Source organism: Ptychodera flava, chromosome 5, assembly GCF_041260155.1.
Source record: "Ptychodera flava strain L36383 chromosome 5, AS_Pfla_20210202, whole genome shotgun sequence".
NCBI classification, from domain to species: Eukaryota; Metazoa; Hemichordata; class Enteropneusta; family Ptychoderidae; genus Ptychodera; species Ptychodera flava.
In genome coordinates, this window is record NC_091932.1 from 40788427 (window position 1) to 40815852 (window position 27426).

Genomic DNA, 27426 nt, shown 5'->3' on the forward strand with positions numbered 1-27426 from the left:
TTCATGTGGGGGCGGGGGATTCGAAAATTCTGGAGGTAGTAAAGGGAAAGGGACTTGAAAGTTTTCCTCTGCCTATAAAAGGGGGCCTGAAAATATTTTGGTTCCCAACATTTTAATGTCATCCAATGGTTCTAAGCTTAAGCTAATGCTTGTGATAATTAAACAAAACCTAGAACCAGTTTGTCGCATTTCATTACTTTTATCTCAAAAAAATCTAAAAATGTATGAATGCCAGTAAATTGAAAACCAAAGCCCTACAAACTGCTGATAACAGGTAGTGTCGAACATCTGCGAGCAGAACTGCGCAATACATGTTTATTCTTCCTGTGCGTACATCCCTGATAAATCTGGGACTATATGATAACATGGGGGAGGGGGACTTGAAAAATGCTGATCATATAGACGGGGGAGAGTTGAAAAGTTTTTGAGGGTATTGAGGGGGGGGGGTCTGAAAAAAATAAGACTTCAATTGCGATTCCTCAAGCCCTTTCACCATTTTTGTGAAGTCAACTCAGCCTTATAAATCACACTTTCAAAACTCTAAGACTTCCACTTCCAGTCAGGAAATCGGAGTATTTAACCCTTCACATTGCCTCAAGCGACGGATCTTCTAGGCAAGAATCTTCTCGAGATAAGTTCTATAACAACCTACGAAACAATCTCCACCAATTAAATTATGAATTTGCCTCCTGTTTCGCGTATTTGATTCCGCAAAAGTAGGTGCAAATGCATATACGGCTGTATATGTATTTCAATGTGTCAACAGTCACCGAATACATATCGAGTCGTTTCGCTCCTTGATGAACACTTGTATGAATACTAATTGTAAACAATAATTAGAAATAGTTCTGTCAAACGTTCTTTTAGTCACTTGTGGCCAGACATGGAACACCCCGTTCGCTGCCTGTGTTAATAATGAACAGACGACAACGATGATATGATTGAGAAGTTTTGCATGTTTTTATTTACAGTCCATCTACTGCTGCCACTTTGTAGATTTACATGCGTAGAGAGTCGTGAATACTTGACTCCCTCGCTATAAGAATTTCATAAGCTGCATCTCCATTGTTACTCGGGCCTAACTGAAGCCTCAGTCTAGACTATTCCGCGATATTGCACAGGATTTTCCGGAAGAAAGTCTGTTCATGTACGATAGCCTGTCAAGTGGTCACGTTGTATTGTGGGCCAACGTTGATGGTTCGGCGTTTAGCATCTGCAAATATGAAGAGAAAAGTGCGATTACTTAGAGATCGTTGAATCATCCAGGAAGGTCGATCTCTGAGCTTATCGAGATAAATGTATGATAAGACTCCAAAAGAAAGGAATCTTTATGCGACACTTCCCGATGAAACGATACGATCTATCTTATAGTCTGCGTATTTCCTCCTTGGTCCGTCAAATCAATTTAGTTACAAGCGTAAATGGTAAAATTTCCGTCTCTTTCTATTCAGTCACTGACCGACCGTTCACAAACCAAGTTCAGTCACCAACACAGCGTTCCATTTGTCATTAACCCTTTGAGTGCACTAATATTTCCCACCAAATTTTCAGCGCAACATTTTACCAATTTTTATGAATTTTTCTGTATTTTTGTTTGATAATTTTGGATCTAATGGACATCACATTTCATTGGCAACAGTATTTCACCAAAATTTTGGCAAAAATCTGAAAAAAATGCCTGGGGCACATTTAATAAAGGTGACAAAAATTGAGTTTGGCGCTCAAAGGGTTAAACAAATTCTTTATCGTAACGCATTCAATTTTAGGTCACGTGTTCACACACGTGGGCAAATGTCGAAGCGATGTCTGTCTCTCGAGCTGTATGTCTGTCTGTCTGTCTGTCTTTCTGTGTGTCTGAGTGTCTATCTGTCTGTGGGCCCGATATCTCAAAAACGGCTATTCAGATCAGAGTCAAATCTGGTACATAGATTTAGTTTGCAAATGGCAAGAACTGATTAGTTTTTGGTGGGTGTGGTTTGCTTACTTTTTGCTCATTTGCATAATTAATAATTTTAGAAAAAAACGGATATACATTGAGAACGACTGCACACAATTTGATGAGATTTACTACAAATATTGATCACACCAAGATATATCAGCCATGAAAGGTATCAAGGGGTGACATGAAAAATAATTGCTAATTTGCATATTTAATGAACTTTCCCAATTAAGGATATCTTGATTGACTTGACCAAAGTTGGTGAAACTTGCTATGTACATTGAAGATACTTCGATACAACATATTCAAAGTCATCAAGCATTTTTATTTAAGCCAATTCCTAATTTGCATATTTAATGAACTTTCCTATTTAGGGATAAATAGTTGGATTTACTTGATCACAGTTGGCAAAACATGCTATGTACATCGATAATACCAGGTTTATACAATATTGAAAGTCATTTCGCATTTCCATGTCAGATAATTGATAATTTGCAGATCTAATGAGCCTTCATAGTTTGACATATTTAGCTTGAAAGACCCGATCAGAGGCAATTACACTTGCTATATAAAGTGGTGATGCAATGACAGCAGTCAAAGAAATTATTTTTGTTTCAGCTAATTACATATTTGTATAAATACTGACCTTTATAATTTATCTGTGGTGAATATTGTTCATAGTGTTCGACATAACACTTTCATGAAGTTGTAAACATGTGGCAAAAGTTTAAATTTACACAAAACTGCAATATATAATGAAACACGTGAGCATTTTCAGTTCATATCTGGTATATTGTTGGAACCACTGCCGTTTGTGGTTACGCTAGGAAGGGCCGACAGCCCCTGTAACACATAAAAATGTGTCACAAGGTCTGTCCGCAGTGTACCGAACCACAAGAGACTGCGATCGTATTTTACGTCATTGAAGATACTTTCCCATTCTCATCAAAGTTTCTACATCATTGATCATATTGATAAGAATGAACACTCATTACCATCAGAAACTAACACACTTACGTCATCGAGGCTACTCTCCAACTCTCACCAAACTCATCGGCACTGTCAGTGATAGTTCCATCGGGTTTCTTGAAGTCGTTTTCAGGGATACCATCGGCGTTGCCAAGGAGACCGCATACTTGTCCTTCAAAACCGACCAAGCTGACCGTGAAGGTGTGATGTGGCCCAGACCATTTGGCAACCAAACCAGTGTCGAGGGTCACTGTAATGACGTCTCCATCTACACCAACATGCATATTCTTCAGGTTTTCTGAGCTGTTCATTAGTTGCTCGTTTATCTAAACAATTAATCACCAACAAAGAAGTTGATTTCGCGAGAATGTACAACTCTTTTCACTATAGTAGCGGTGATAGTAAAAATAATGATAATCATAATAATTTTTTAGCTCTACCACCCCTCTTGCAAAGATGGGAAATACATCACTTGAAAAAATACACAGTTTAAGGTGGTACGCGTCCTGGGGACAAATATTTGGACTCTCAAACTTTTACAATTCTTTTAAGACATACCACTTGTGGGATTCATTTCAAAGCTTTAGGTGTAAGAAATTTTAACAGGCTTAGTTTTCCGAAATTCGAAAATTTTATTTGTCTCCATAGAGTTAACATAGGGATAGCGGCCATTTTGAATTTTAAATATCGGTAAATCATGGGTTATTTGTTTCTCTAATACCAAAATTTGCCAAAACAGAGACTGATCAAACTTGGACATCATACGTTTGGCGGATTTGGAGAGATTTGAAATTTCGGGGAAATTCCCACTCTTTAATAGCTTCTCTAACTTTATAGTGTTTGGATATTTTTATAGTAATAACTCTTCACGTATTGGTTTCTCATCTTTCAGAGCTGAGCGTACCACAAAACATTTCGCAACGTATTTCGCAAGTGTAGGCCAAATTACAAGAGGTATCGTTTTAGTGACGATTGGAAATAGGAGGCTTATGGTTTCCACAGCGGAATTTGGTTAGACTAATTATATCATACAGAGATAGTTTTCAAGAATACATTCGTTATTTTATAAAAACAGTCGATTAATCATATTTGGATGGGGAATACATCGATTGAAATATTTCATGAATACTGTTAGAATATTTTAACATTAAAGAACAGATACGGCTTCGTAAATGTACGCTACTGTAAACTTACAAAGATGCTGTTGTCTTCCTTCAGTGTCAACGTCTCCTTGCCAGCGGTTACCATGACTTCGACAGTCCTAGTCTTGACTTCGGGATCGACGAACCGTTCATCAAAGCGAGCTTTTAGATCGAACTTAGGAAAGGCACTGATGCAGTCTTTGACCAAAGTGTGCCAGCAGAGACCTTGGTAGTTGTAGAAACGTCCATCGAAAGTTGTGATGTGTGGGTCTCCTCGTACGCCAGGTTTCTCTGAAAAAAAAATTGTAAAATGGTCACAGGAAAAATGACGAGGATTGTAACAAGTCTTACAGAAATATTGTTCTCGTATGGTGTTTTCCTAAGCCATAAAATAACTTCTCAATATCAACAATGAACTCAACGTTAACCATTCATGATAGTATCAAATCACTGATGTATTTTTTGTCCATAATCTATTCATCATTACAGTCTCCAAAACTTACGAAATGGCGCATTGATTCGAGACAGAGGCATTTTAGCTTGTCCGCATGTTGTTCTGGTAGATACAAAAATATGGCATCAATCATTTTTCATCTATTCTGTATGTACGGCAGGATTCACCACAGAGACAGATATTCGGACTCACAAAATAATGTTTATAAAACTTTTTGGTTCATTTTGAATTTGTGGAGTAAATAAAGTTTCGCCGTCTTCGTTCTTTTGAAAATCTAAAAAAAATTTGTCTTACAGGCATGGCGGCCATTTTGAATCAAAATGGCCGGTAAGTAATTTGTTTATCTAGTCCCAAAATTTGTAAGGTAACCTTTGTTTTTTATTCTTGGTTTTGAAGGAGAATGGTTTCAAATTTTAATGAGGAGAGTTTGAGCAAAACTTGAAGTCTCTCACTTTCGAGGCGCATGCTACCTTAGGCTATGTTGGAAAATATGTTTTGCCGATCTCTCTCCCAAGACGCTGTAAGGAAACTAATGCAATATATTTCGCAATAACTATAAAACCGATAAAATCAATGCCCATTGTACATTTACGCTTTTCCATCATTTGCCTTTGGAAACTTTCAGTCGTTCTCAAACACATTTAAAAGATTGCAAATATCCATATTCAAAATGGATGCTAAGAAATCTCCATTTTAATACCACAAAACACAGGACGGTGAATACAGCATTTTGTTCTTTTTCTACTTTTAAAGAATTATGCAGATGCATGCAGAAGCAAATAAAATGTCTCAAATAAAATGTTTTATTTCCGAAATATTGCCACCAGGTGTATTTAACTTGCTGCAACAAAGTCAAACTCCTTTGAAGTTAAAGATTCCATTTCGTCAGTTTTTTAAACATCGTGACATCAAACTTGTCATCTTGACGGTTGGTTTATGACCTTGTGTTCTTGTCTGCTTTTTTTGTTTCTTTCTTTGTCTTATTTCTGAATGTTTGAAAACTGACAATGATTCATATGCACTTTACATTTACAGATTGTAACTTTCTAGTAACGATGAAACAGCTTATTTTTACTGTAACAGAGTCATGTGATATCCTTCAGCCGCAGTCATTGACTTTCTATAGCTCTTATTTCGATCGAAAAAAAAGTGAAAAAATAAAACACGGGTTCAATGTTTAACACATTAAAGCCTTTAGATATATTGCTTACAGTCCATATTGCATAACGAATATTTCATAAGATTAATTTTGAATTTTTAGTATAAAGTCTTACTTTTGTCTGGATGAACTCTTCCTCGCATTTTTCCATACTCTCCCAGTTCATCCTTAACTGTTAAAATAGAGGAAGACAGTTAGTGATTATATGTTTGGTTCTCCAGTCAAAGTAACAAACGAGATTTCTTCTGATTCAACCCCAGGGAAAAAAACTATGACCAGGTACAATTCCTCGGTCAAAATGCAAAATTATGATTTATTTGACAAAACAAATGATAGAGAGACATCATCAGTGACATGCCATTTCTCAGGAGTTCTTGCAATATGAATATTGTCTATCTCTTATAACTACTTCATCCTCAATCTATATACTCTTGTGATAGTTAGTGATATCTTCGCTTAATCTACAACCATGGAGGTAGGACTCGGAAGAGATCTTCCTACCTCCATGGTATAACCATGCTAGCGCCGCCTGATCATTTGCCAATGCCCGCATGATCATTGCTTCATTTTGGCTTCTTTCTATGGGAACGCCTGTAGAACACCGGGCTGCATCCTCCATATTGTGGAAAACGGTCATTTTCTGAGGTAAACTGTACTTTTGAACAAAAGAAAACGCTGAGATCCACCAGTAAAGTCTGAGTATAAACCATTGGGGGTAGAAACATGCCTCGACGACAATATCAAATTGTATAAATTGTATTACAACTCTGGGTAGGCCCAGCATTCCTCAGTCGAATCATGTTTCATTGTGTCTATTTTCTTTCTAATATCCACAATATTTGCTGGGTTCAGAGCAGTGTTCGCGCGCTTTTTCTTTCCAGTGAACCAAAACTAAGGCACGAGGAAGAAAATTAACACTTCATGACGACGCTTATTAGCAGCTCTGAGCAAGGGCGCAGTCTATTGATGGACAACGGATTCACAATGTACAATCGATTCAATCTCAGACAATTACCACAAAGGTATTCTGTCATTCTGTCTGAGATTGAAAAATGCCAGGATATAGGGGCAAGTTCAATAGCCATGCATTTTGTCTGTCAGTAATTTTTGTCTTTCAGTAAATAGTATCTGTTGTCACCTTATTTGGAGTGAAAAGGTGACGCGATCGATATTGAGCAGTAAAATTATAAGGTGTATGATGTGGGGCACGACATCACAGCCAACGATAAAAGAACGCTATAAGACATACATTGTTCTCCTGATGATGTCAGTCGAACATTATCAGAAATGAAAGTCTATCGAAAAGAAAAACTAATGAAAGGAAAATGACTATGATCACACTACGTTTAGTTGCACCATTGACGACACAAAATAACAAAAACATTCTAACGGTCTGTCTTTCAAAAGGTGAAACACGCGTTAAACACTTTCAGTCTCACTGGAAAGCTTAAATTTAATGACCGTATAGGGGTAATGCAAATGGTCAGTCGTCTTCACTTCCACAACATACTGTAGACTATAGCCCCAGTCTCCTGGCTTTTCTCAGCAGTAGTTACAAGCTGGCCAAGGCGTTCACCCCACGATATACGCAACAGCCTACCTCTTAGCGCGACAGTTTCTTCCTTCAATTTATTCTGTTTTGATATTTATATGCCCACAGACTTGGAGAAACTCTAAATATAACAGTCCATGTCAATCTTAAGGCTAAGACAGCGCCCCCCACCCCTTACACACCCTCTCCACCAAAATAGACAAATCATCGGATACTCGGGCAAGTCGGGGCTTGGTTTCCGTTAGACTGGAAGATTCGTCGCTCGAGGGCGCTCTCTACGAGGGGAGCGAAGGGAGCTTCCTCCAGCAACGGATCTTTCGGTCTGAGTTTCCGTCCGACTCGAGAGAGATGTATTGCAAAAATTGATAGTTATCCGTGTGTACAGATGCAATTCAAGTTAGTTTGCCATGTGATGTCATGAAAACTCACCCCTTTCCAGTCTGTCCACAATCTCTGGCATGAACTTGATTTGTGGTAGAACATCAACATCGTGCTTGACTGTCAGAAATAACGACACAAGGCATCAAACAGAACACAAAATATGATTATTAGTGAGATTCTATTCGTTGACATTAAAACTTTCTGTCAATAACAATTATCAAACATCGAGCTATCTCGAAAACCCTGAGGTGAATGCATTTTATCTTAGCGACATTTTATCTCGGCGACGTAGTCCCCGCGTGAATCAGGTCATGACAGTTCGACATTTTTCTCTCCATCACTCTCTTCCTAAATGCTGTACGCTTTGTTTCTGAAACTACACATTGGAGGAGCATGATACAGAACTGAAAACACAGCTCAGTCGGTTGTCGTTGAGTACACGGCTGGCAACCCTTGCGACGCATATCTCTTACAAGTGACTGTCAAACACAGTGGGAGCTTTGTGAGCTTTAACAGTAACAATCTTACTTTTCTGCAATTGCTTGACTAGATCTGGTTTCCCATATGTCTCTTCATCGTTCCTACTTATAGCGTCGATCACGTGTTCAACTATTGAGAATTAAAACAATGATTTTTTGTTAAATAATGATTCAGAGAGAGAGAGAGAGAGAGAGAGAGAGAGAGAGAGAGAGAGACAGAGAGAAAGAGTCTATGGTGGAAAAGTTTGATGAAAAAGATCGTAAGAGTCATTTACCATTATTCTTGCGATAGATGAGTCATTAAATGTCGACAGACTTATCTTAAAGGGCCAGTAACTCTAACTTTTGATGATTGTATCATCATATTTATTTTGCGTATCAATTTCGAATTCTTGTTCTACTCTTAAACTTGACACCATGTTAAAACATCCACTATTCAACTTGCAAATATAGCGTGTACACGTGTCAAATGCATTGTTACTCTCTCTACATTTGAATTCTAGTCCGCACCAGAATTGTCAATCATAACAATGCAGTTTGCATATGTACATTGGTTGACAAGCTAAATACCGTATATCTCAACATGCTTCAGGAAGTAGAACAAGATTGGTTGACAATAAAAACAATAATAGTGAAAACATCACCGAAATTTGGAGTCACTGGTCCTTTAATAGTAACACATCAACACAAATTTCACCTGTCTTGTATGCATTTCAATGGTTGTAGATGGAATTAACAAGCGTTAGAGTCTATTTCTAGTGGTAACATATTTCCGTGAAAATGTGGCACAAGAAAAAAGTGTTTCCCAGAAAGACTTGCAATTTAAATAATACAGAAGACAATCAAATGAAACTTGCAAAAAATAGCAGCCAAGAAAGACTTAAAATATCGAGATTGTGTCATATAATGGCCTTAATTCGTAGCCATTGCGATTTTTTATTGATATTTATTGCACGTTTACGTATACGAATACTGTATGTTTAACCAAGCAAGAGCTGAGCCCTGTACTGCATTCTAAGGAGACAACTCAACAAATGCCGGGGATTAACAAAATCATTAAAAGTACATGCTATATATCGCCAAGTATTTGTTGCAGAATCAATCTATACGAAAGAGAACATGCAGTGAAGCGTTCCGAAAAGTGTCGCTCTTGCAGTGACAAGTTCCCCATTCCACCACATTAATCCAATCAAGTGCAATTATTGTTCAAAGAAAGCTATGAACAATTTCGACCTTGTACATGTTTGAAAATGAATTTAACTTGTACGACTTACTTCTATCCAACTTTTCTTCAATATATGGTTTGTCCACTCTTTCAATATCTTTGATAACACTTTCAACTGCGAAGACACGATAACAACACAAACACAATAATCTATTTGTAAATATAAAATTGAATCTACCAATTAATCTAAAACGTAATCATATGTGCTAAATTAAACTTCATGCATAAAATCATTGTGACCAGTAAAATGAGAGGAAATACATACATTATGGATCGGATAGAAGTCCAGCAAATTATGTTTGGTATAGTGTTTACCATTAAGGTAGAACGCGCCTCAAGGACTGACATTCGGATTCTCAAAATTTTACAATTCTTTCTTGACCTACCACTTGTCGGGCTCATTTTCAAACTCTTAGGTGAGAAAAATTGTATTCTCTTAGATTTTCGGAAAGCATTTTGAATTTCAAACGTCGGTAAATGTTAGGTAATTTGTTTCTCTGGAACTAGACTTTACACGCTGATCCCTGATTTTTATTCCTGATTAGGTAAGAGAAGGTTGAAAGTTTGTTTGAGGAAAGTTTGAGCAAAAAATTCAGTCTTTCACTTTGAAATTTCGTCTTTGCCAGAGTGAAAAATAAAATTGTAATCAGACTCTTACTCTCGTCCATATCTTTCTCTACAGTATCCTCCTTTTTTACCGTCTCTTCTTTCACAGCTTGGACAGGCTTTATCATCGGAGGAACTAACGATGGGAAAATAGAGAACATGATTAGCAACGACAAACACAAAGTACTAGTGATGTTTCATCGAAATTCCATCATTTTATTTCATCTCATGATACGAAAGATTCGAAAACTCAAAAAGGTCAAGTGAAGAAGTTATTGCGATATAGAGTTGGCGACATAAACATATGCCATAACCGAATAGTGCATTGTGGGTACATCATGGCGTTACAAAACTGTTTGTCGTCATGAAAGTGTATTCGTACTAACATTTACTTTTGTTTTTGCAAGACAATTTGCTGTAAATTAGTTAGATCACACAATTTCTTTGCTCATTTCATGATTTTTCACTATAATTATACGTTCTAGAGCTAGTGGGAAGAATATAGGGATTTGATGTAAATTATAGTGCTTTTATCGTAAGATTATAATGACAAACAAACAAATAGAAAATAAATTAAAAATAACAATAATAACGATGACGAGAGCAATGCCAATATTTATAAATACTTAAAGATATACTGTCACATTTTCCAGTTTAGCCACAGTTACCATGAAAAGAGAAAATCTAACCAATCACAGATTTTAAGCGTGTGGCCGCTTTTTCAAAAAAGAGCCCTCACATGGGCATTTTGAATACCAAGGAACGCCCCTTTGACCATATATGATTGGGCATATTTAGATTACAGGTGACTGTATACCTTTAACGTATAAGTTAGAAAGGAACTAGTTAGTACTAAATACTCATTATATACTGAAATACTATTGCTATTACTACTAATAATTGTAGTAATAAACAATGCTGAATTGCATTGCCGCTTACGTTTGACAGCGGGTTTGATAGGATGGGGGCGTCCAATTCCCTTCCCCGGAAGAACGGGAAATTTAGGCAAAGCTTATGAAATAGAAAAACAAATCGAAAACATGAATAACAAGTTACAGAACAATGAAGGAAAAGGCAATTTTTAATCATTTTTTCTCATATCTCAAGTCAAGATTGGTCATATTTGAAATAGCAGCACAAGATTAATCACTCACACATCAAAATGCATGTAATAATAACGGTGACTTGACTTCTTGAAATCAAATAAATGCTAACAAAGCATTGAGAAATCATTCAACAGATTATTTGAAACGCTTGTCTACAACAACAAATCGAAGATAAATATTGATTGATCGTTGTTGGAAGCAGAGCTGAGATCTACTTGATCTTACCTGGTTTTGCAAAGGGAGGCCTCCCCAAACTCGGAACTACAATAAAACAAGTAGAAGAAAACAGAATGACGTCATCACATTGTCATATCGTTCTTGACAGACTCGAAGTTAGATGATTTTTTTTAAGTATGGATTATGTTTTTATTATTCGCTCTAAAGAAGATGAACGGTCGTCCATCATATAAATATTACACTGTAACAAAAAATGCTGATGTGTAGTCGAAATGTGACGTAATTTCAAGTCGATTATATACTCTTTGTCTCGTGTAGCGTCGTTGTATTTTTACTGTGCACATTGTGGATCATTATTACTGATAATTATTTTGCAATTATTCAGGGTCTTTTGAAATGGAGACTCTAAGCGACTAATTCTTACGCTTTGGCAGCCTTCCTTTGGCAGAGATTAGCTTTGGTTTAAAGCCACCTGTAATCAGAAAACAGATAAGATTTAACGAAAGGCACTGCTTCAGGAATGTCACTCATGAGTGAAAACAAAATAGGAAAGAAATTTGTATCATGCGCACAAACAGTGACAAATATTAACTTGCATTCTTGTCAGTGTTCTGTCATAGTTGTTTCAGAAGATGAAGAGTTGCTCTACATCGTTCACTAAATTATGAAAAGTGATCGCCTTTACGGGATAAATATTTGACTGAATACTTTCTGACTTGTAGAAAATGACGTCAACAGACAAATTTGATGATGTCAACAATTTTGATGATGTCAGTTAATGTTCAGCAATTTGTTTCTGTAATCAGTGTAGTACCAAAAAACTCGATTCTTCCCTCGATATGAATGAGAGCGGTTGAAAATTTTCTCCGGGAAAGTTTGAGTAAAAGTTTAAGCCTTTCAGTTTCAAGGTGCATACAATCTCCAATGTTTTATTTAACTCTTTGCTCTCTATGATTGACTACAGTAGTTGTTGACAAAGGAACAGTGGATTACATTATGCACGTAGGAATGACTAGCAAATCTTCTGATTCAATATTTTTCTCCAAAAAGAATTTAACAAATGGCACCTAAAATGTAAAATGTACACAAATGAGAGGTCAACGTGTATGATGTGGTCATAGGTATTCGATGAAGTTGGCACGATTAAGTACATATGAATGATTGTTTTTAACAAAGGGTTACCTCCTGGTATTCTAAAAGCCTCGGCGACCTGAGAGAGAGAGAGAGAGAGAGAGAGAGAGAGAGAGAGAGAGAGAGAGAGAGAGAGAGAGAGAGAGAGAGAGAGAGAGAGAGAGAGAGAGAGAGAGATCATATATATATATGTTTTTTCTTTCTGTGTAATGCACATGTTATCTCTCAAAACCGTTTTTGATTAGCTCTAGCTCTAGGGTAGCGAACATAAGAAATACAGCACTCTAAGCTAAAACTATGTTTCTAATTCTATGACAATAAACAAAACGGCAATACTGTTCTTCGAAATCATGGGAGAAAACCTGTGATGGTTGACTTTTATATCAGCTATGCTATAGGAAGGCTATTTCTTGCAAAACGTGGACAAAATTCAACATATTACTGATCGGAGGAAATAGTTGCCTGAACGAGTTAATTGTTTGCATATGTTCTGGAGTAACACGACGTTGTGTAAACATTGCGTCATTTCAAAATATGCGATCATTCTGAGACTATTTTGAACTGGGTATAAGAAAAGTTGTATTTCATAGCAGCGATACTAATAAGCATTAATTTGTATCAAATGTGCCATGGAGTGTAAATTGTAAAGATGGAAAATTGAAGCAAAAAATCAGAAAGTTGGAATTGTAGCGTCGTGGCGTAAGTTAAGCATGAAGGGGTCGTTTCTAAAACAGTCCATGGAGAGATTCTACTTTTCTCAAACAATCGTATACTATATACTTTTCGGAATTTGAAATAGATCACAATGTGTATACACGTGTCTCAGTGTTGTTGTAATTATTTGATGTGATGTCGATTAACAAAGATTTGTAGCGTCATTGATGTCAACACACGGCAGAAAGATGATTGTAAATTGTAAGTCAAGTCCTCGGTTTGTGGACTACCAAGAAGTGACTAAATCCAAACGGCTTTATGATTTGGAAAATCTGCCCCTTGTTGAGATAAAGAATGAAACGCACACGAGTCATGAAATTGAGGTGTTGCGATGCAAGAGGCATGCTATGAAGAGTCACAGGCGTTATGTGGACTGGGTGGTTGTAGTGTAAAGTTGGGCTACGTTCCGACGTTCTGATACTTAGACTATCCACATATATTACAGTACAATAAATTACTCACAATTCTGTTTGATTTGTACCAACGACGTTAGTTTTCTTGTAACTTTTTCAGTTCTGCATGAAAGATATATTCTTGATTGAGTATATCTGTTAAAAGTACGTGTAAATTCAGTATAAATTTCAAAGAAACCGTTAAATAACCATAACAGTCACATTCTGCAGGTACGACAAAATTTTGTGAAGCAAGTTATGACAAACTGAAGGGTCATTCTCTAAGAAAACTCAGCATGTAAATGTCTTTTGTCTTTTCTATTTGGTAAAAATCAATGTCCTTTTGTTTCATAAAACAGGTGCAACTAGTCTCCTTGCTTTCCATCACATTATTCTGTATGGCTGAAGACTCAATCAGTGGAAAGTTTTACAAAAATGCTATCTGCTCTATCAATGAAGCATACTTTTCTAAATCATTTAAAATGGTAATTTAGAAGAATCGTGTCCTTAAAAGTACGTTTTCAGAATTTTACAACTTGTCCAGGATTTTGTCTTCACATGGGAGACATTGAAGACATCACGGAGAAATGGATACAAAATAATGATGAATTATGGGAAATCCCTAGTACTGTGGCATAATCTACGTGTCAGAACGTCGGAGTGTAGCCTTACTCTACACTAAAAAAACTCGGTCCACATAACGCCTGTGGGAAGAGTGATAATTGGTTTCCTGGTAGAAAATTCACCAGGGAAACGCAAAGATTTACACTATTAAGAACAATATAATTCAGCGATTTCATTTTAACAACAATGCATGCAGAAGAATCAGATCACAGTGATAACTTGTTTAAAATGTTTTGAAGAAGAAAAAATGTGTTAAAAACTACCAATTAAAGGTAAGAAAGGTAATACACTGGTTATGCTGCGTCGTTTTAGGAACCTTGACTCGATTACACATGAAATTTCTAGTATTGAGATTAAGTCCTCGACGTTTGTAACAAACATTTAAGAACAAGTCGAGAATAAAATTAATACCTTTTTAATCTTTAAATACCCTTCAAACCAAAATTTCCTTTAAAATGTGACCATGCTGCACCTAATTAAATGACTCATTCTCTACTTTTGATATAAAGCCTGAAAAGTTGATATGATAAAAAGCTGGGAAGTTTGAAGATGCGTCCCTGTCATGTCAATCGTCAATTATTTCGAAAACAGACTTTTCCTTTTGTAGTCATTATGGCCAATCTTTTTCAATGAAGATGTAAGGTAGACGACTGTGTGAATACTCGTTCAATACTTAATGCAGTCAGAAAGAGAAATATCAATCAGGTACCAACTTAAAGCTTAGTCAACCATCTTTCGTTAGATAAGAAAGTGAGAGAGTGGGGCGTTAAAGTTATGAAATAGATTTTGAAAGTTCTGTCTGGTAGTGAACTATTAGAACGAAAGCTAAATTTTACAGAGGAAAAGGAAATGATTTTTCTTTGCAGATCGTTGCTTTACTTCAAATGTTTTACTTTCTCTACTGAGACAACCTATCAGCTGTGTTTTAAAAACGTTGTTTCAAGAACATATTCGACAAAGTTCTTCACAAATAACTCTCTAAATTTATAAAATCGGACAGTGTGGAATTGTGGGATCGTTTTTAAATACTTTGCAAGATATCTGTTCGCTATTCTGTCAATTTCGCAGGATGTCTCTCACACTAGGTGTACTCATATAAAGCATAATAACTGTTTTTTTAACACTACTTACATTGATGACGACGAAAAAGAGCACAATGAATCCACTCAGCTTCATCCAGCCCGTCTGCGACATCGTTCTTGCGGCGTCTGGATCTCACTAGCAGGTAGAGTTGCAAAGCCAGGCAGATTGCGTCCAAGTCCCGATGTTGAGATCTGGTGTGGTGACCAGTCCCAGAGCTGGAATATAAAGCCTAGGACGATGTGAAGGGATAGGTGTAAGATGTCACGTGACCCTGGAAAGATGTATCCATGTCAATAAGCCCTGTCGGAAAAGATTTGTATTTCCATGGACAGCTTTTCAGTAATCTGGGAGGATCATTGCAAACATTGATTGCTCAATAGCAGTTACAATGGTCATATTGACATGTGAAACCACAAAGCAGATAATACTTTAATCGATATTAGTATATGTGTTTGAATGATGAGACTAGTGATCATACTCTGTGACTGAAACCTTAGATGCACTGTATCTGTTTTTTGAAAGGGGACACTTATCTTCTTAGTCATTTTACGGCATTGTTTCAACTGACGTTAAACAGCTGTGTGGACTTAATTTAATTTAAGCCTCACGAAACAAAACTATCCAGGCATCTATTTTGCTTGCAGACTCCAACAACGATGTGAATAAAAATAGCAAACTCTAGTTTTTTAGATTCTGTTTTGCCATTTTACACTGAGAAATCGACATTCGCCCACTTTAATTTTGAACTCTAATCTCATGTCGATCGTTGAAAATCACAACCGTTGAAGGTTTTAACGTCTCATCCAATCTTATAATGAATTTTGATAAAATAAACAACATGATTTGTGTCATGTACATTAAATGGAAGTGTTCCCTTCAGTAAGTAAAAATCTGGAAAGATCCAAAAGGCACAGTGTCATAATATTGATCACATTCAATGTATGATGTCTAAACGTTAAATTTCTATCGCAGAATGTCAAACTGTGTAGTGAACGGTTCATTAGTGTGCGATTATTCCACACAAATAAGTTCACACCGATTAACCCTTTGAGCGCCAAAGTCAATGTTTATTGTCTATAAAATGTAACCTAGTATTTTTTCAGATTTTTGCCAAAATTTTAATAAAAAGTTGTAGCTATAAAATGTGACAATCATCTGGTCCAAATTTCTTCAAAAGATTACAGAAAAATTTTAAAAAAATGGTAAAACGTTACACTTAAATTTTGATGGGAAAAATTACAGTACACAAAGGGTTGACACTTTGCTTTGGGTCTTCTATGGCAATCAATCTTATCCAGGAGAAAATCCCGAGACAACAGATAATTAGTATTGTAACGTCAGTTTTCTTACTCGCAGCATTGACGAGCCAAAATATACCACTCATTGACATTTTTTTCTCGCGAGCATTTTTTTTAATTTTTTTTTAATTATCCATTTCCGTCCAAGTATCTTTTATTCAAAACTTTAAACATTTACTTGTGGTGTTACTAATTATCTAATTATTTGATCGAGTACTATCAGGAAACAATGTGTTTTTTGAGGCCTGGAAGTAACATGTACGGGTCTCCATAGACAATTTTTTTTTGGAAAATTGGTCATAAGTGATATATTTTGATACAGTGATACAAACATTGAAATCGAAACCTTTGTCAAAACGAAGCACTTTAGACCGGAAGACAATGATATTTTAGTCCAAGGGACGTATTGATTTGAAAATTACAAAGGAAAACAGAGTTAAGAAGAAATAATAACACTTACTCCATACAATCTTGTAATCTGTCAATAAAACCACTCGAATCGAGGGGGATTGGGTTTCTTATTGGTTTTTTATCATATCCTTCTCATATTTCAAATCACTAGACAGATCGTTTGAGAGATTTATGTCACAGATGGCAAGGATCAATCGTTCGCCGATCCCTCACAGAATTTCCGACAACAATGTTCCGTATTTCTCTTAATTTAGGTCATACAACGTCATCAAAGATAGTCAAGTAAATCTTAGATGCAAGGTCAAAAGTTCATTTAATTAAAACATTATCGACATGGTCTTGATATTTACTTGTTGTCTTGGATACTAGGTCAGTTCATTATTTCAACATAAACACAAGTGGTTGACGATTGTAGCTGAGTCATCAAAAAATTTCCAACCGGAACTCAACAGGCAGTGTCCAATGCTCTTTATGATGTATCGGCATCGACCAACAGGAAATACAAGTAACGTACTTTATTGTATTTTGGCGTCTTTGAAACAGTCATAATCCACATTAAGAAGATAGACATTACGCATATGGCAGCGCACACATACATACATACATACATACATACATACATACATACATACATACATACATACATACATACATACATGCATACATACATACAGTAAATACATACATACATACATACATACACACATACACACACACATACATACATACATACATACATACATACATACATACATACATACATACATACATACATACATACATACATACATACATACATACATACATACATAACATACATACATACATACATACATACATACATACATACATGCTTATAACATGACAAATGTAAAAAATATGTTACAATAGACGATGGTTGGAAAACTTCCATGACTTTAAGGTCAGAAAACATGCTCCTGTTCTGGCTCACGGGGCTCTCCGCTGTGTATACTTCCGTGTTCCTCTACTTTCTTTCCTCTATTTTCTTTGCACAGTACAAAGCTTTTCGAAAGAAATTAAATGAAATTTCACTTTATACCAATGAAATAAGTCTTATAACTTTTGATGTGTGTGACTCCCCCAAGGCACGGTCATTGGGTAGATATGAACCGTGCCTAGGGGCTCGTGATGACGTGTCATCTTGTGACGCAGGTCTTTTCAGATGATAAAGTTTGTAGATTCAGGATACAGTTTCGTTATGTGTGGAGGGACTTTGTTCTAACATAGGTAAATATATTTTTTCAGTCTGCTGCAATCGTAACATTTCAAATGTTGTTCAAGTCAGGAAACAGTCACGTTGATTAGTTTCAATGAGAAGTCAAACTTTTCTTGGGAATAAATAATCATATATGATCTTTGCTATATGTTCAAACCCTTTTTGCAATCGACAAATTACACTGTAAATACGTTGTCAAGTTCACTTGCACTTTTTGATATCTAAACAAAGCGCAAATACATAACACTCAGAACTTTTTCCACTTTTAATGAAAGGTTTCTTGACTATTTCTATTCCATTCGACTCACATCTAATTTCAAGATGGTTTGCGAGAGATTCTTCAGCGACGCACACAGTACAGGGAAATGTGACTGTGTTCACCAACTTGTTCTTTTATGTCTTATTTTCATAATATGTAAGTTAGAATATTTGTCACTTCCAAGACAGACAAGCATGTGAAAGCTGTACAAAACGTCATATGCTAAAAAACCCTAATACCAAATAAGGAAACAAGACGAGTTATGTCCAGTGAATTAGTTTGTTTGTCTGAACTATCATCCATGAGACACGGTTTATTCAGCTGACGTACAATTGTGATTTTTTACGATGATTAGAAAGCAGAGAGAATGAGACATTTCAGTAAAAGTCAGCAAATACAGTCAAAAAAAGACTATTTTGATGAATTTACAAACGTTAGCCCCTCCAATATCTCCAACTTTATAAAAATTTCAGGTCAGAGTCCATAAAATAATCGGAAAAACTGCTATTTCATTATGCTATAGCAGGGTTTATAGTATGGAGTCGTGTTAATGCTTCTGTATTATGTTTTCAATGTTCCATCAGGACTTTCTACTTTCTGGCGCTATTTTTTAATCTGAAATAAATATTGACATTTTGTGCCGACAATGTTTTCAATGATGCTACAAAGTGATATGGGCAATATGCCGCAAAGGCTGCATAGGTTTGGCAGCAGCTGACAGACACCAACTGTCGCAAGCCTTGAATCGATGAAATTTAATATCGACAATAAGTTAAAACAAATCTCTATAGAGTTGTTCCTGATAATTTAAACTGACCTAGGGCGTACGATATGTCTTCCCTACTGCTTTGCTGAGATGTTTGGTAAGTGCAGCTGGTAAGTACAGCTGCTCATAGGCTAGGTTCAGAAGTCATTTCGACTGACGATAATTGTCCAAATAGTTTCAATTTATTGAAGATTTAATTGATAGAATTGGAACAACTTTAATAAAGGCTTTCCGTTTGAAAACAGTTTTATTGACTAGTATATAGCAACCTTTTCATTCTGTGTATAACAGTGATCGTCTGTCACATTCTAGTTTGCTGACGTCAATTGCTTCTGACTTGCTTCTTTCTATCCGCCAAATCCACTTATTGAAAGATTCGGTCGTGTGAGGGCGCTCTATGGAGCAGCTGCTTTCGACCGAATTTTTCAGTGGCAATTCTATATACAGTCTACATACAAATGACACTGAGTCTTTTCTGCCGTTATTAAGCTGCATCAGCGTCCTACAGTGTATAAAATTAGCATATTTTGCGGCAAGGAAGAAATAAGTGCGACAACTAAATGTGAAAACAATGTGTAACTGCATGCTTTTATATTTTCCAAATCTTGGATGAACGAAAAACATTCCAGGATCTGACATGAAACATCAACAATCGTGAATCAAAATTTTGTTATTTTTTCAAAATTTGCTATACTCCTATATGTAGTTTACATGCATGATAATAACTTCCAAGGGACTAAACTGAAGTCGTGTGAACTGTCATACTCTTAAAGTCGATGACATCATACGGTGACATACAATTTCTTTCTCGGGTTTTACCGATTGTAGACCTGATCCTATTTCTATAATTTCACTCTATACAATTTACATATATGTCCCTTTCATCTTTCATTTCTCTCTAGAAAGTTTACAAACTGTTTTGACAAGAAATTAGAAGTCCTTATTGCGTTATTACATGGCAACAACAAAAATATTATGCGTGTCTTGGATGACCCTGATGACCTTGGATGAATTTTTCCATATTCCCTTGCGATGTCTACCTCGTCAAACTTTTGAAAAGCACGAAGCTATATTCAGTTCATTTTCGCTCTTATAAAGGCTGAACAACGTTGTTCGTCATGCATTTGGTATTTTGTGACTTTAAATACATGTATTGGTATCGAGAAACAGCTCGTTGTCCATTTTATTGGTAGAGACAAGCACGATAATTGAAGTGCTTGAGTCATAATCACAACACCTCGACGTTACCAGGGATATGATAATTACAAGAAAACTACACATGTAAGTATTTAATGAAGAATTAAAGAGAATGAAAACTCTCTATTACGATTAGCGCCTCGAAAGTGAAAGATTTAAACTTTTGCTCAAACTTTCAACCATACTCATTCGAAATCAAGGAGAAAAATCGGGGGTCTCCGTGCAAATTTTGGTACTAGAAAACAAATTACCCAAGATTTAAAATTCAAAATGGCCGCCATCCCTGTGTTAAATCTATGCAGAAAAATTAAATTTTCGAATTTTGAAAAACTAACACGGTGAAAAGTTCTCTTACACTAAGGGCTTTAAAATGAGCCCCTACAAGTGGTAGATCAGAAAATAATTGTAAAAGTTTGAGAGTCTGAATATCTATCCCTGAGGTGCGTTCTACATATGTCATTCCAGGATGGCGGCAATTATGAATTCCAAATGTCTGCCAATTAGAAGAATTTCGTTTCTCTGGTACCAGATTTTGCACGGTGATCTCTGATTTGTAATTTGTATTTCGAAAGTAAATGGTTCAAAACTTCTTTGAAGAAAGTTTTAGCAAAACTTTAAGTCTCAAGGCATGTATAACCTTAACAGACGTTTAAGGTCAAGGACTTCAACACTGTTTTAGTGAATAAATCTCCCGTAAAAATGCTATTTTGTCGTAAACATTTCATTAAAAAACGAGAGTAAGACATCTAGGAAGTGGCGACTTCAAGTACTCAGCTTTTTAAGGGCAAAAAATACCGAACCCCGACACATTTTCTCGATTTTTTTAAAGATAGACGGACTGAATTCTGTGAGATGATGACAGTTCATCGGGGAGATCGCTGGACTTTGGATAAAAGACATACACAAGAAAGAATAATTAGAGTTGCACGACAGACAGACAGAAATCTTCTTTAAATTGGTAGCTACGGTCTACTTACATGTAACACGGAACGGGATTAAAGTCTGGCCTACTTTGATTTACAAAGAGGATTTAATATATTAGATATTAAACGTCTATGTCATGTCAGAAAGTGACAACCGTTCAGAACGTGATGGCACTGTCTCATTACTGTTGCATGTTTGTAAAAAATCCGTCAATTTTGCATGCCTACGCTACAATAGTGTTTCTGATCAGTAAGATTACGGAATGGAGGACCAGAAGAACTACATGACATTGAAACGTTTTGATCGCGTTTGTTTACAGATTATCAGATATTGAACTTAAATTGACAGACTTAGAAGTGTGAGAAGCGTGTAGAGGTGTAGAGAGTCTATATCGACTATCAATAAGAGTCCTCTTAGTTTTGAGATAGATAACGATGTGAATAGTACGGGCCTGTTGTCGACAGTTGGAGGGGGGATTTGGGACTTATTGGTCTTGTTGCCAAGAGCGTCGCTTAAAGCCGGATTAGGAAATATTTTAGAGCTGTATAGTAGGAAACGCCGTGTTACAGCTGTCACCGCTGCGTGGTCGCAAAGAAGAGAGGAAAGAAACACTCGAACCTGTTGAGTCTCACACATGTTTACCTTTATTTATCATATGATTTTACCATTATTACTGTTTAAATTATGTTGAATATTATTAAAACACAGTTGTACCAACACCACTATTTAAATCATGTAACATTTTATCTAAAACACCATTTGACCAACATTTCTATTTTATTTATGAAACATATTGCACACTCAGAAATATAAAACAAACTCCATGAACAATTTTTAAAGGCTTTGATTTTATTGTAATAGATAAACAATATTCGTGACTATAGTAAATACCTGCGTCTGTGATTCAAGACATCGGCATTAGACCTTTCCGATTGAGATTAAAAAGCAAATACAAGCTGGATCAAAACTTCTCTGCAAAGTTCTAGTCTCGCTGTTTTTGTGAAAAAAATATATTAATCACCTGACTTGACCATCTGAACCGTTTGGAACTCGTTTTTCCTAGTACTGTGAAAAATATGTCAAACTTTTGAAGACGAAAAATAATTATTATGTTCTCTGTCTAACTGCTCAGATCTTAAGGTACACCCCTTAGCATCTTGTCACATGAACGTCAGCCGTCCCTCTAAATGATTTCATGATTCCATGAGCTTGTTTGGCGTCAGTTTAATTAAGGACGAATTCCATCGGCTTCTCTGAAGGTCAAGTCACGTGAAAAGTTGCTGGCTAAATATCAACGAAAGTGTCAAATACCGTTAAACTATGTACTCTAAACTTGAAAAGTCACAAAACTGTTGTATTAAGATCATTGGCGTAAGGCACCCATGTTGCTGAGGCGACGGTGCGTTCAGTCGCCGTTCGTTCAATGTAAATAAGTCATCATGCTAGGTGTAATGTGGCAGTGTATAGAAATAGGTATGACTATTGGCTATTGATGTCAAGTTCAAACTACTAAACATTGCAAGTAGAATGTTCCGATTAAAATGCTCATAAAATAATGGCATCACTTTTGAGTAAATGCTGTCTTGAAAAATAGTCTGAGATGATAACCCTGTTGCACCGGAACCTCTGATACGTTCTTTAGTATTTGTACAACAGCAATCAGCCAAACGTTCATGACTCGGTCATTAAAGCCCCATAAACTGTATCTTTTTTACATTTTTTATGACATGGAACTCAAATATAGTCGCAGCATATATACTCGTGTTGAGCAAATGGATTTAATCAACAACATCAATCACAAAGGATTGACATTGTGATATTTTCAAGGACAATATGACCTAATAACAGGAATTCAAAACATTTCCCCGAAGATTGAGTGGTACAATTTGGTATTAGTAAGCAAACTGCAAAAAGATACTGCTAATGGGGTTTTAAACGATCTAAATGTAATTCCAGGATGTGTGCTGATGGCATTAACGTTAAACAAACTTTGGATTTGTTATCATTTGACAGTCAGCTATGTTTTCAATATACACATTGTATTACTAAAAGTTAGAGCTTGTACCCCATTTATGTAAATCAATAAAGTCGTACTCATATCATTGCTACATTATTTAGCGTCACTGGGATTCGCTGTATTTTACATTTTAAGGTGTTTTTGTAACGTAAATGCGAAAAACCTTGACATGATTTCAAGTTCTGTCGCAACGAGTCCTTAAAGGTGTGGCATGTCTAATTCTAATGCAAAGTCTAACTTGCAAGTAAAACAGAGAATATTAAACACAGATAACTCATATTCAATCTCACTAGGTTTTCACTGATAACTAAACATTATGAGGTTACGACGAAAATACGGCAAAGTTTGCAGGAAAGAATGGACGAGCGAATGGCGGAGCTCGTATCAAAGTGCTTTCTTTTGCGGTATTTTCGTAGTAATACACGTATGTGGCACAACGATGCGCCCCAATCCAATATAAACCGTCAGTATGACGTTTTCCATATGGTGCTTTCAACGTAAGGCAAAATACCATCGTTTTCGACGGCAGACATATAATAATATGCAAAACGTTTTTGTTTAAATGTTAACAGAAACAATTACACCCTACAAGTATTCGAGCTAATATCGATGAGATTAATTCGAATCACTTATCGCGGCACTACACAAACTTTTATGACGTCATACAATGACTGACACAAGTATACCACGTGGTATACAGGATTATTCTTAAAACGCCTGTATGGCAACGTTACGAATTTCTCCGATGCGAAGAGACATGGTGGAAAAGATTTCCTCCTGAGGTTGAAGGTCAGATGTCAATAATTGTTAGCTTAGGATTCATGCTCCCGGCCTGTGAATTTTGAGCGGTTGCCAAGTCTTTCGACTTTTCTGCAAATATGTGTAAAATTTCTCTTCTGAAAGCTTAAGTCGGTCAATATTTTCTTTGTTGTTTCTCGTTCTCGCTAGCGACCGTTGCTAAGCAGTTTGAACCCTTCGGTATCGCGATAAAGGGACCTAACATAACTTTTTTATGAATTGTATGAAGTGATCACCACATGCAAGGAAGAAAATCTATCCTTATCTGATGAAAAAAATATACTAACACAACTTATGCTAACAGGTTTCCTTCCAGGTAATGACTTTGCTCTCTAACCAATCAAACCATCGGGTATTGACTGCTTTCCTTGGATCTCGCGAATGTGTTCGTTGACGAATCTTTCTCGTGGACGAAGACATGCACATGCTACGGGTACATCAATCATTTCCAACCGATAGTTTTCTAATCCATCGATGGAGAATTCCTCCGAGTTCTTCTTCAAAACGGGAACAGGATGCGTGATTTCTTGACAGGTATTCAGGGGATGAAAGCTGCCATTATCGCCGATACAATTATTGCAAGAACACCTAACCTGGGTGATAGTCCTTGGAATTCTGTCCGCTTCGGTTTGGTAGACGTAATAGTACGGGCACGTGCTCCTTTCCTGGAATGGGGCGTTGCTTGGATCCTTAATGTGCGTCGTGCACTGGAGAGGCAAAACTGATGGCTGGCTCCCGACGGGGAGTAGCTTTTGAAATGATAGAATAGCAAAAACGTTGGTGAAAGGGTAAAGCTGGTTCCTGTACGCCTCGGAGACAGCTTTGATGCAGGTAGACGGATCTTGGCACGGTTGCTGGTTATCGGTGACGTCACGTTTCACCGGGTTAGCGTGACCCAATGCGGATATGAGAGCAAGAATTGCCTGCCGAATAAAAAAACGGGAAATGAAGGGTGGTCTATTTTTATGAACTTACGTGAGGTAATGGAGGTCATTTGTCACGTCAAAGTACGGGACCAAAGTGATTTCAGTTCGATGAACGCATGCGTATGACAAGCTACAAGGTCACGTGATTTAAAAAAAGCTTCAAGGAACAAGGAAACCGCAAAGTAGGTACTTAACACGAATGATAGCGTTGAATTGGAATTGCGAAACGCATTAAGCAATAAAGAAATTCAATGGGTTAAGTACCAGCATGACGTGCAATATTTTGTCACGAACGTCGACTATTCCGGGCGACTCTGAAGAACATACGGCCCAACCTCCCCTACCAAAACAATGTTGTTTTCTAAGGGTTCAAATAGTTGATGAAAATAAATCCCCTGGGATTACAACGATTGATATATTTTTTCAGAGTGGAGTAAGTCTGTGGCCTAGTTCCTCTTTCACTGTACATGCGGTGACTGCCAGTGTAACTAAACAAGGGCGCCCTCATTGAGTTCAGGAACATCCGCGTTCAACTTGCAATCAACAGGTGTTTGAATACCTGGCAGAGATACGCTGTCACTTGACAGTGTAATTTTCACTCATTATGCCATGTTACATAGTCAGAGGGTTTGAAATATTTTAGTCAGTGTAACATTGTCTTCAATGAACATGGTAATGCACCCTAGGACTTGAAATTGACCTACTCGTGTATCTAACCTTGCACGACGCTAGGCCTTGGCAATATGCTGTCGACACAGAGCACAAAAATCTACTATCGCATGTAAAAAGTGAGGCAAATTATCAACCTAACCTATAAAAGCTGGTCAAACGGACAATCGACGAAGAAAATGCAAAATGAATGACTTTTGACCTATGGATTTTGGACGCTTAGAGGGTACATCGTGATTGTTCTGTGCATACTCACCGTTGCTGTGATTATCTTCATGATATTGGTTCGTATAACCTGTAACGTACAACTACAATGTTCACTTGTCTCAGCAAATGTGTAAATCTAAAATGCCGATATTGGCGATATATTCTCTGTTATATAGAATTGAACTGAAAGCTTAATGTTAATTATAGCGTAGGAAAACGCTGGGTTTATTAATAAATGAAATGAGTCATATAGCGCGACTCTGATCTGGCAAACGCTCAAGCAGTAGACGGGGCCATGTTGGTTCTACGTTGTCATACGGGACTCCCCGGTACTTATAGGAAACGATCTTCACTGTTATTGTTATGAGCACATGACTGGTCCTCCAAATCAGGTGACGAGTGACGTCATCATATAGGAGGGAATAACATTGTTTATGTATTGATATTCCTTCAATACTTTAAAAATAAAATTTTTCATTCCAGCCTTCTTGGATCTACACTTTTAGTTTCGCTGAAATTGTTAAACCGACATACAGTTGTATTTGGTAACGTCGCTTTGAGCGAGTCTAGCAACGCTAAAGTAAATAGCATTATCTGCCGCGCGCACTGACACAATCTTTGTCAAAAAGTGGTGCCCGATCTGTTCATTTTGGAATTTGAATAGAAACTTTCGGATGATGCACCATCTGGTTGGTCTCCATGGATACTATTGATGATGCTGGTGACGATGAGGTCTAGGAGGGCGACAGCAGCGGCGATGACTTCATCGTTCCGGCTATCAGAAGTGGAAAATATCATGATGACGTACAATGTGAGGAAAGTAAAAGGTATCTCCCTGTGTCGGTCGTATGACGCAATACAATCGACTTAAAACAATAAATTGGGTTTTTTAAATGCACATGACAACCACGAGATAATGACAACGCGAGTCAACTATGTGAATTCATTTTGATTTGTTTCGATATGAAACGGCCAACTTTTTCCAGTGTAAAGTATTGCGACGGGTTTATCTGTTCATTCCCTCCATTGTAATTAATTTTCCCCACACAACACGTGTCTACAAATATTAACCTCCATCTTCTCATTTCTCTCTTCATCTAGAATTTCAACCTTTAAACAACTTTCCTCTTTCCTGCAATTTCCATGTTTTGTCGTCAAACCATCACATCATTCTGATCAAGTTAGGGATTTCATCCGTTCCTGCCATGAAAGAGAAAGTGACGTACCTCCTTCAAACTACTCTCAGTCCATGCTTCGTCATCCAAACACGTTTTGCATCCAATAACCCACAGCCCCTCAGTGGGTGAAAGGGCAGTGAGCATTAAAATTCCATGCAGCCTCCTCGGTATTTCAAGAATCTATGGTTTGTATTCTATCCACGCTTTCCAACAATTAACCGAGTCCGTGTCGGCAGTTGTCTTTTGCGAGGGACTATTTGAATAATTTACTTAACAGACCGTGCGTCATGAGGTACTAAGTCTGTGACAATCGCCTTTGGCATATAAATTATTACAATTAGTTATTACAATCGATTGACACATCACTGTGTATTATTGTGAGATACTGAAATTCCTTAACAACCAT

At 36.8% G+C, this 27426-nt stretch overlaps 3 protein-coding genes across 3 annotated transcripts in view; 1 reads left to right on the forward strand and 2 right to left on the reverse strand.

Annotated features, from left to right (window-relative positions):
- Window positions 1–27426, forward strand: part of LOC139133949 (interleukin 17-like protein) — a 68138-nt gene that overhangs the window by 20789 nt on the left and 19923 nt on the right. The window lies entirely within an intron of this gene.
- Window positions 937–15353, reverse strand: LOC139133936 (apolipophorins-like). The gene is made up of 13 exons (XM_070700733.1): window positions 15182–15353; window positions 12372–12399; window positions 11614–11661; window positions 11238–11273; window positions 10846–10917; window positions 9959–10042; window positions 9350–9415; window positions 8125–8205; window positions 7645–7713; window positions 5779–5835; window positions 4103–4341; window positions 2957–3234; window positions 937–1213 (listed from the first exon to the last, which is right to left on the reverse strand). Exons 1-13 carry the CDS (start codon window positions 15242–15244, stop codon window positions 1207–1209), a joined length of 1128 nt encoding a protein of 375 aa, XP_070556834.1. The 5' UTR covers window positions 15245–15353; the 3' UTR covers window positions 937–1206.
- On the reverse strand, window positions 22054–25998 carry LOC139133937 (uncharacterized). Its single transcript, XM_070700734.1, has 2 exons — window positions 25892–25998; window positions 22054–24963 (listed from the first exon to the last, which is right to left on the reverse strand). The coding sequence occupies exons 1-2, from the start codon at window positions 25910–25912 to the stop codon at window positions 24373–24375; spliced, it is 612 nt and encodes a 203-aa protein (XP_070556835.1). The 5' UTR covers window positions 25913–25998; the 3' UTR covers window positions 22054–24372.

Bases quoted from the DNA above. Each gene is read 5' to 3' on its own strand.
- LOC139133936 (XM_070700733.1), bottom strand. From the start codon at position 15,244: ATGTCGCAGACGGGCTGGATGAAGCTGAGTGGATTCATTGTGCTCTTT. The intron at 10,043-10,845 runs GTAAGCGGCAAT...TCCCATCGTTAG, and splicing joins TATCAAACCCGCTGTCAAAC to TTCCTCCGATGATAAAGCCT. The intron at 8,206-9,349 runs GTAAGTCGTACA...AATTCTCAATAG, and splicing joins TGAAGAAAAGTTGGATAGAA to TTGAACACGTGATCGACGCT.
- LOC139133937 (XM_070700734.1), bottom strand. From the start codon at position 25,912: ATGAAGATAATCACAGCAACG. The intron at 24,964-25,891 runs GTGAGTATGCAC...TTTATTCGGCAG, and splicing joins TGAAGATAATCACAGCAACG to GCAATTCTTGCTCTCATATC.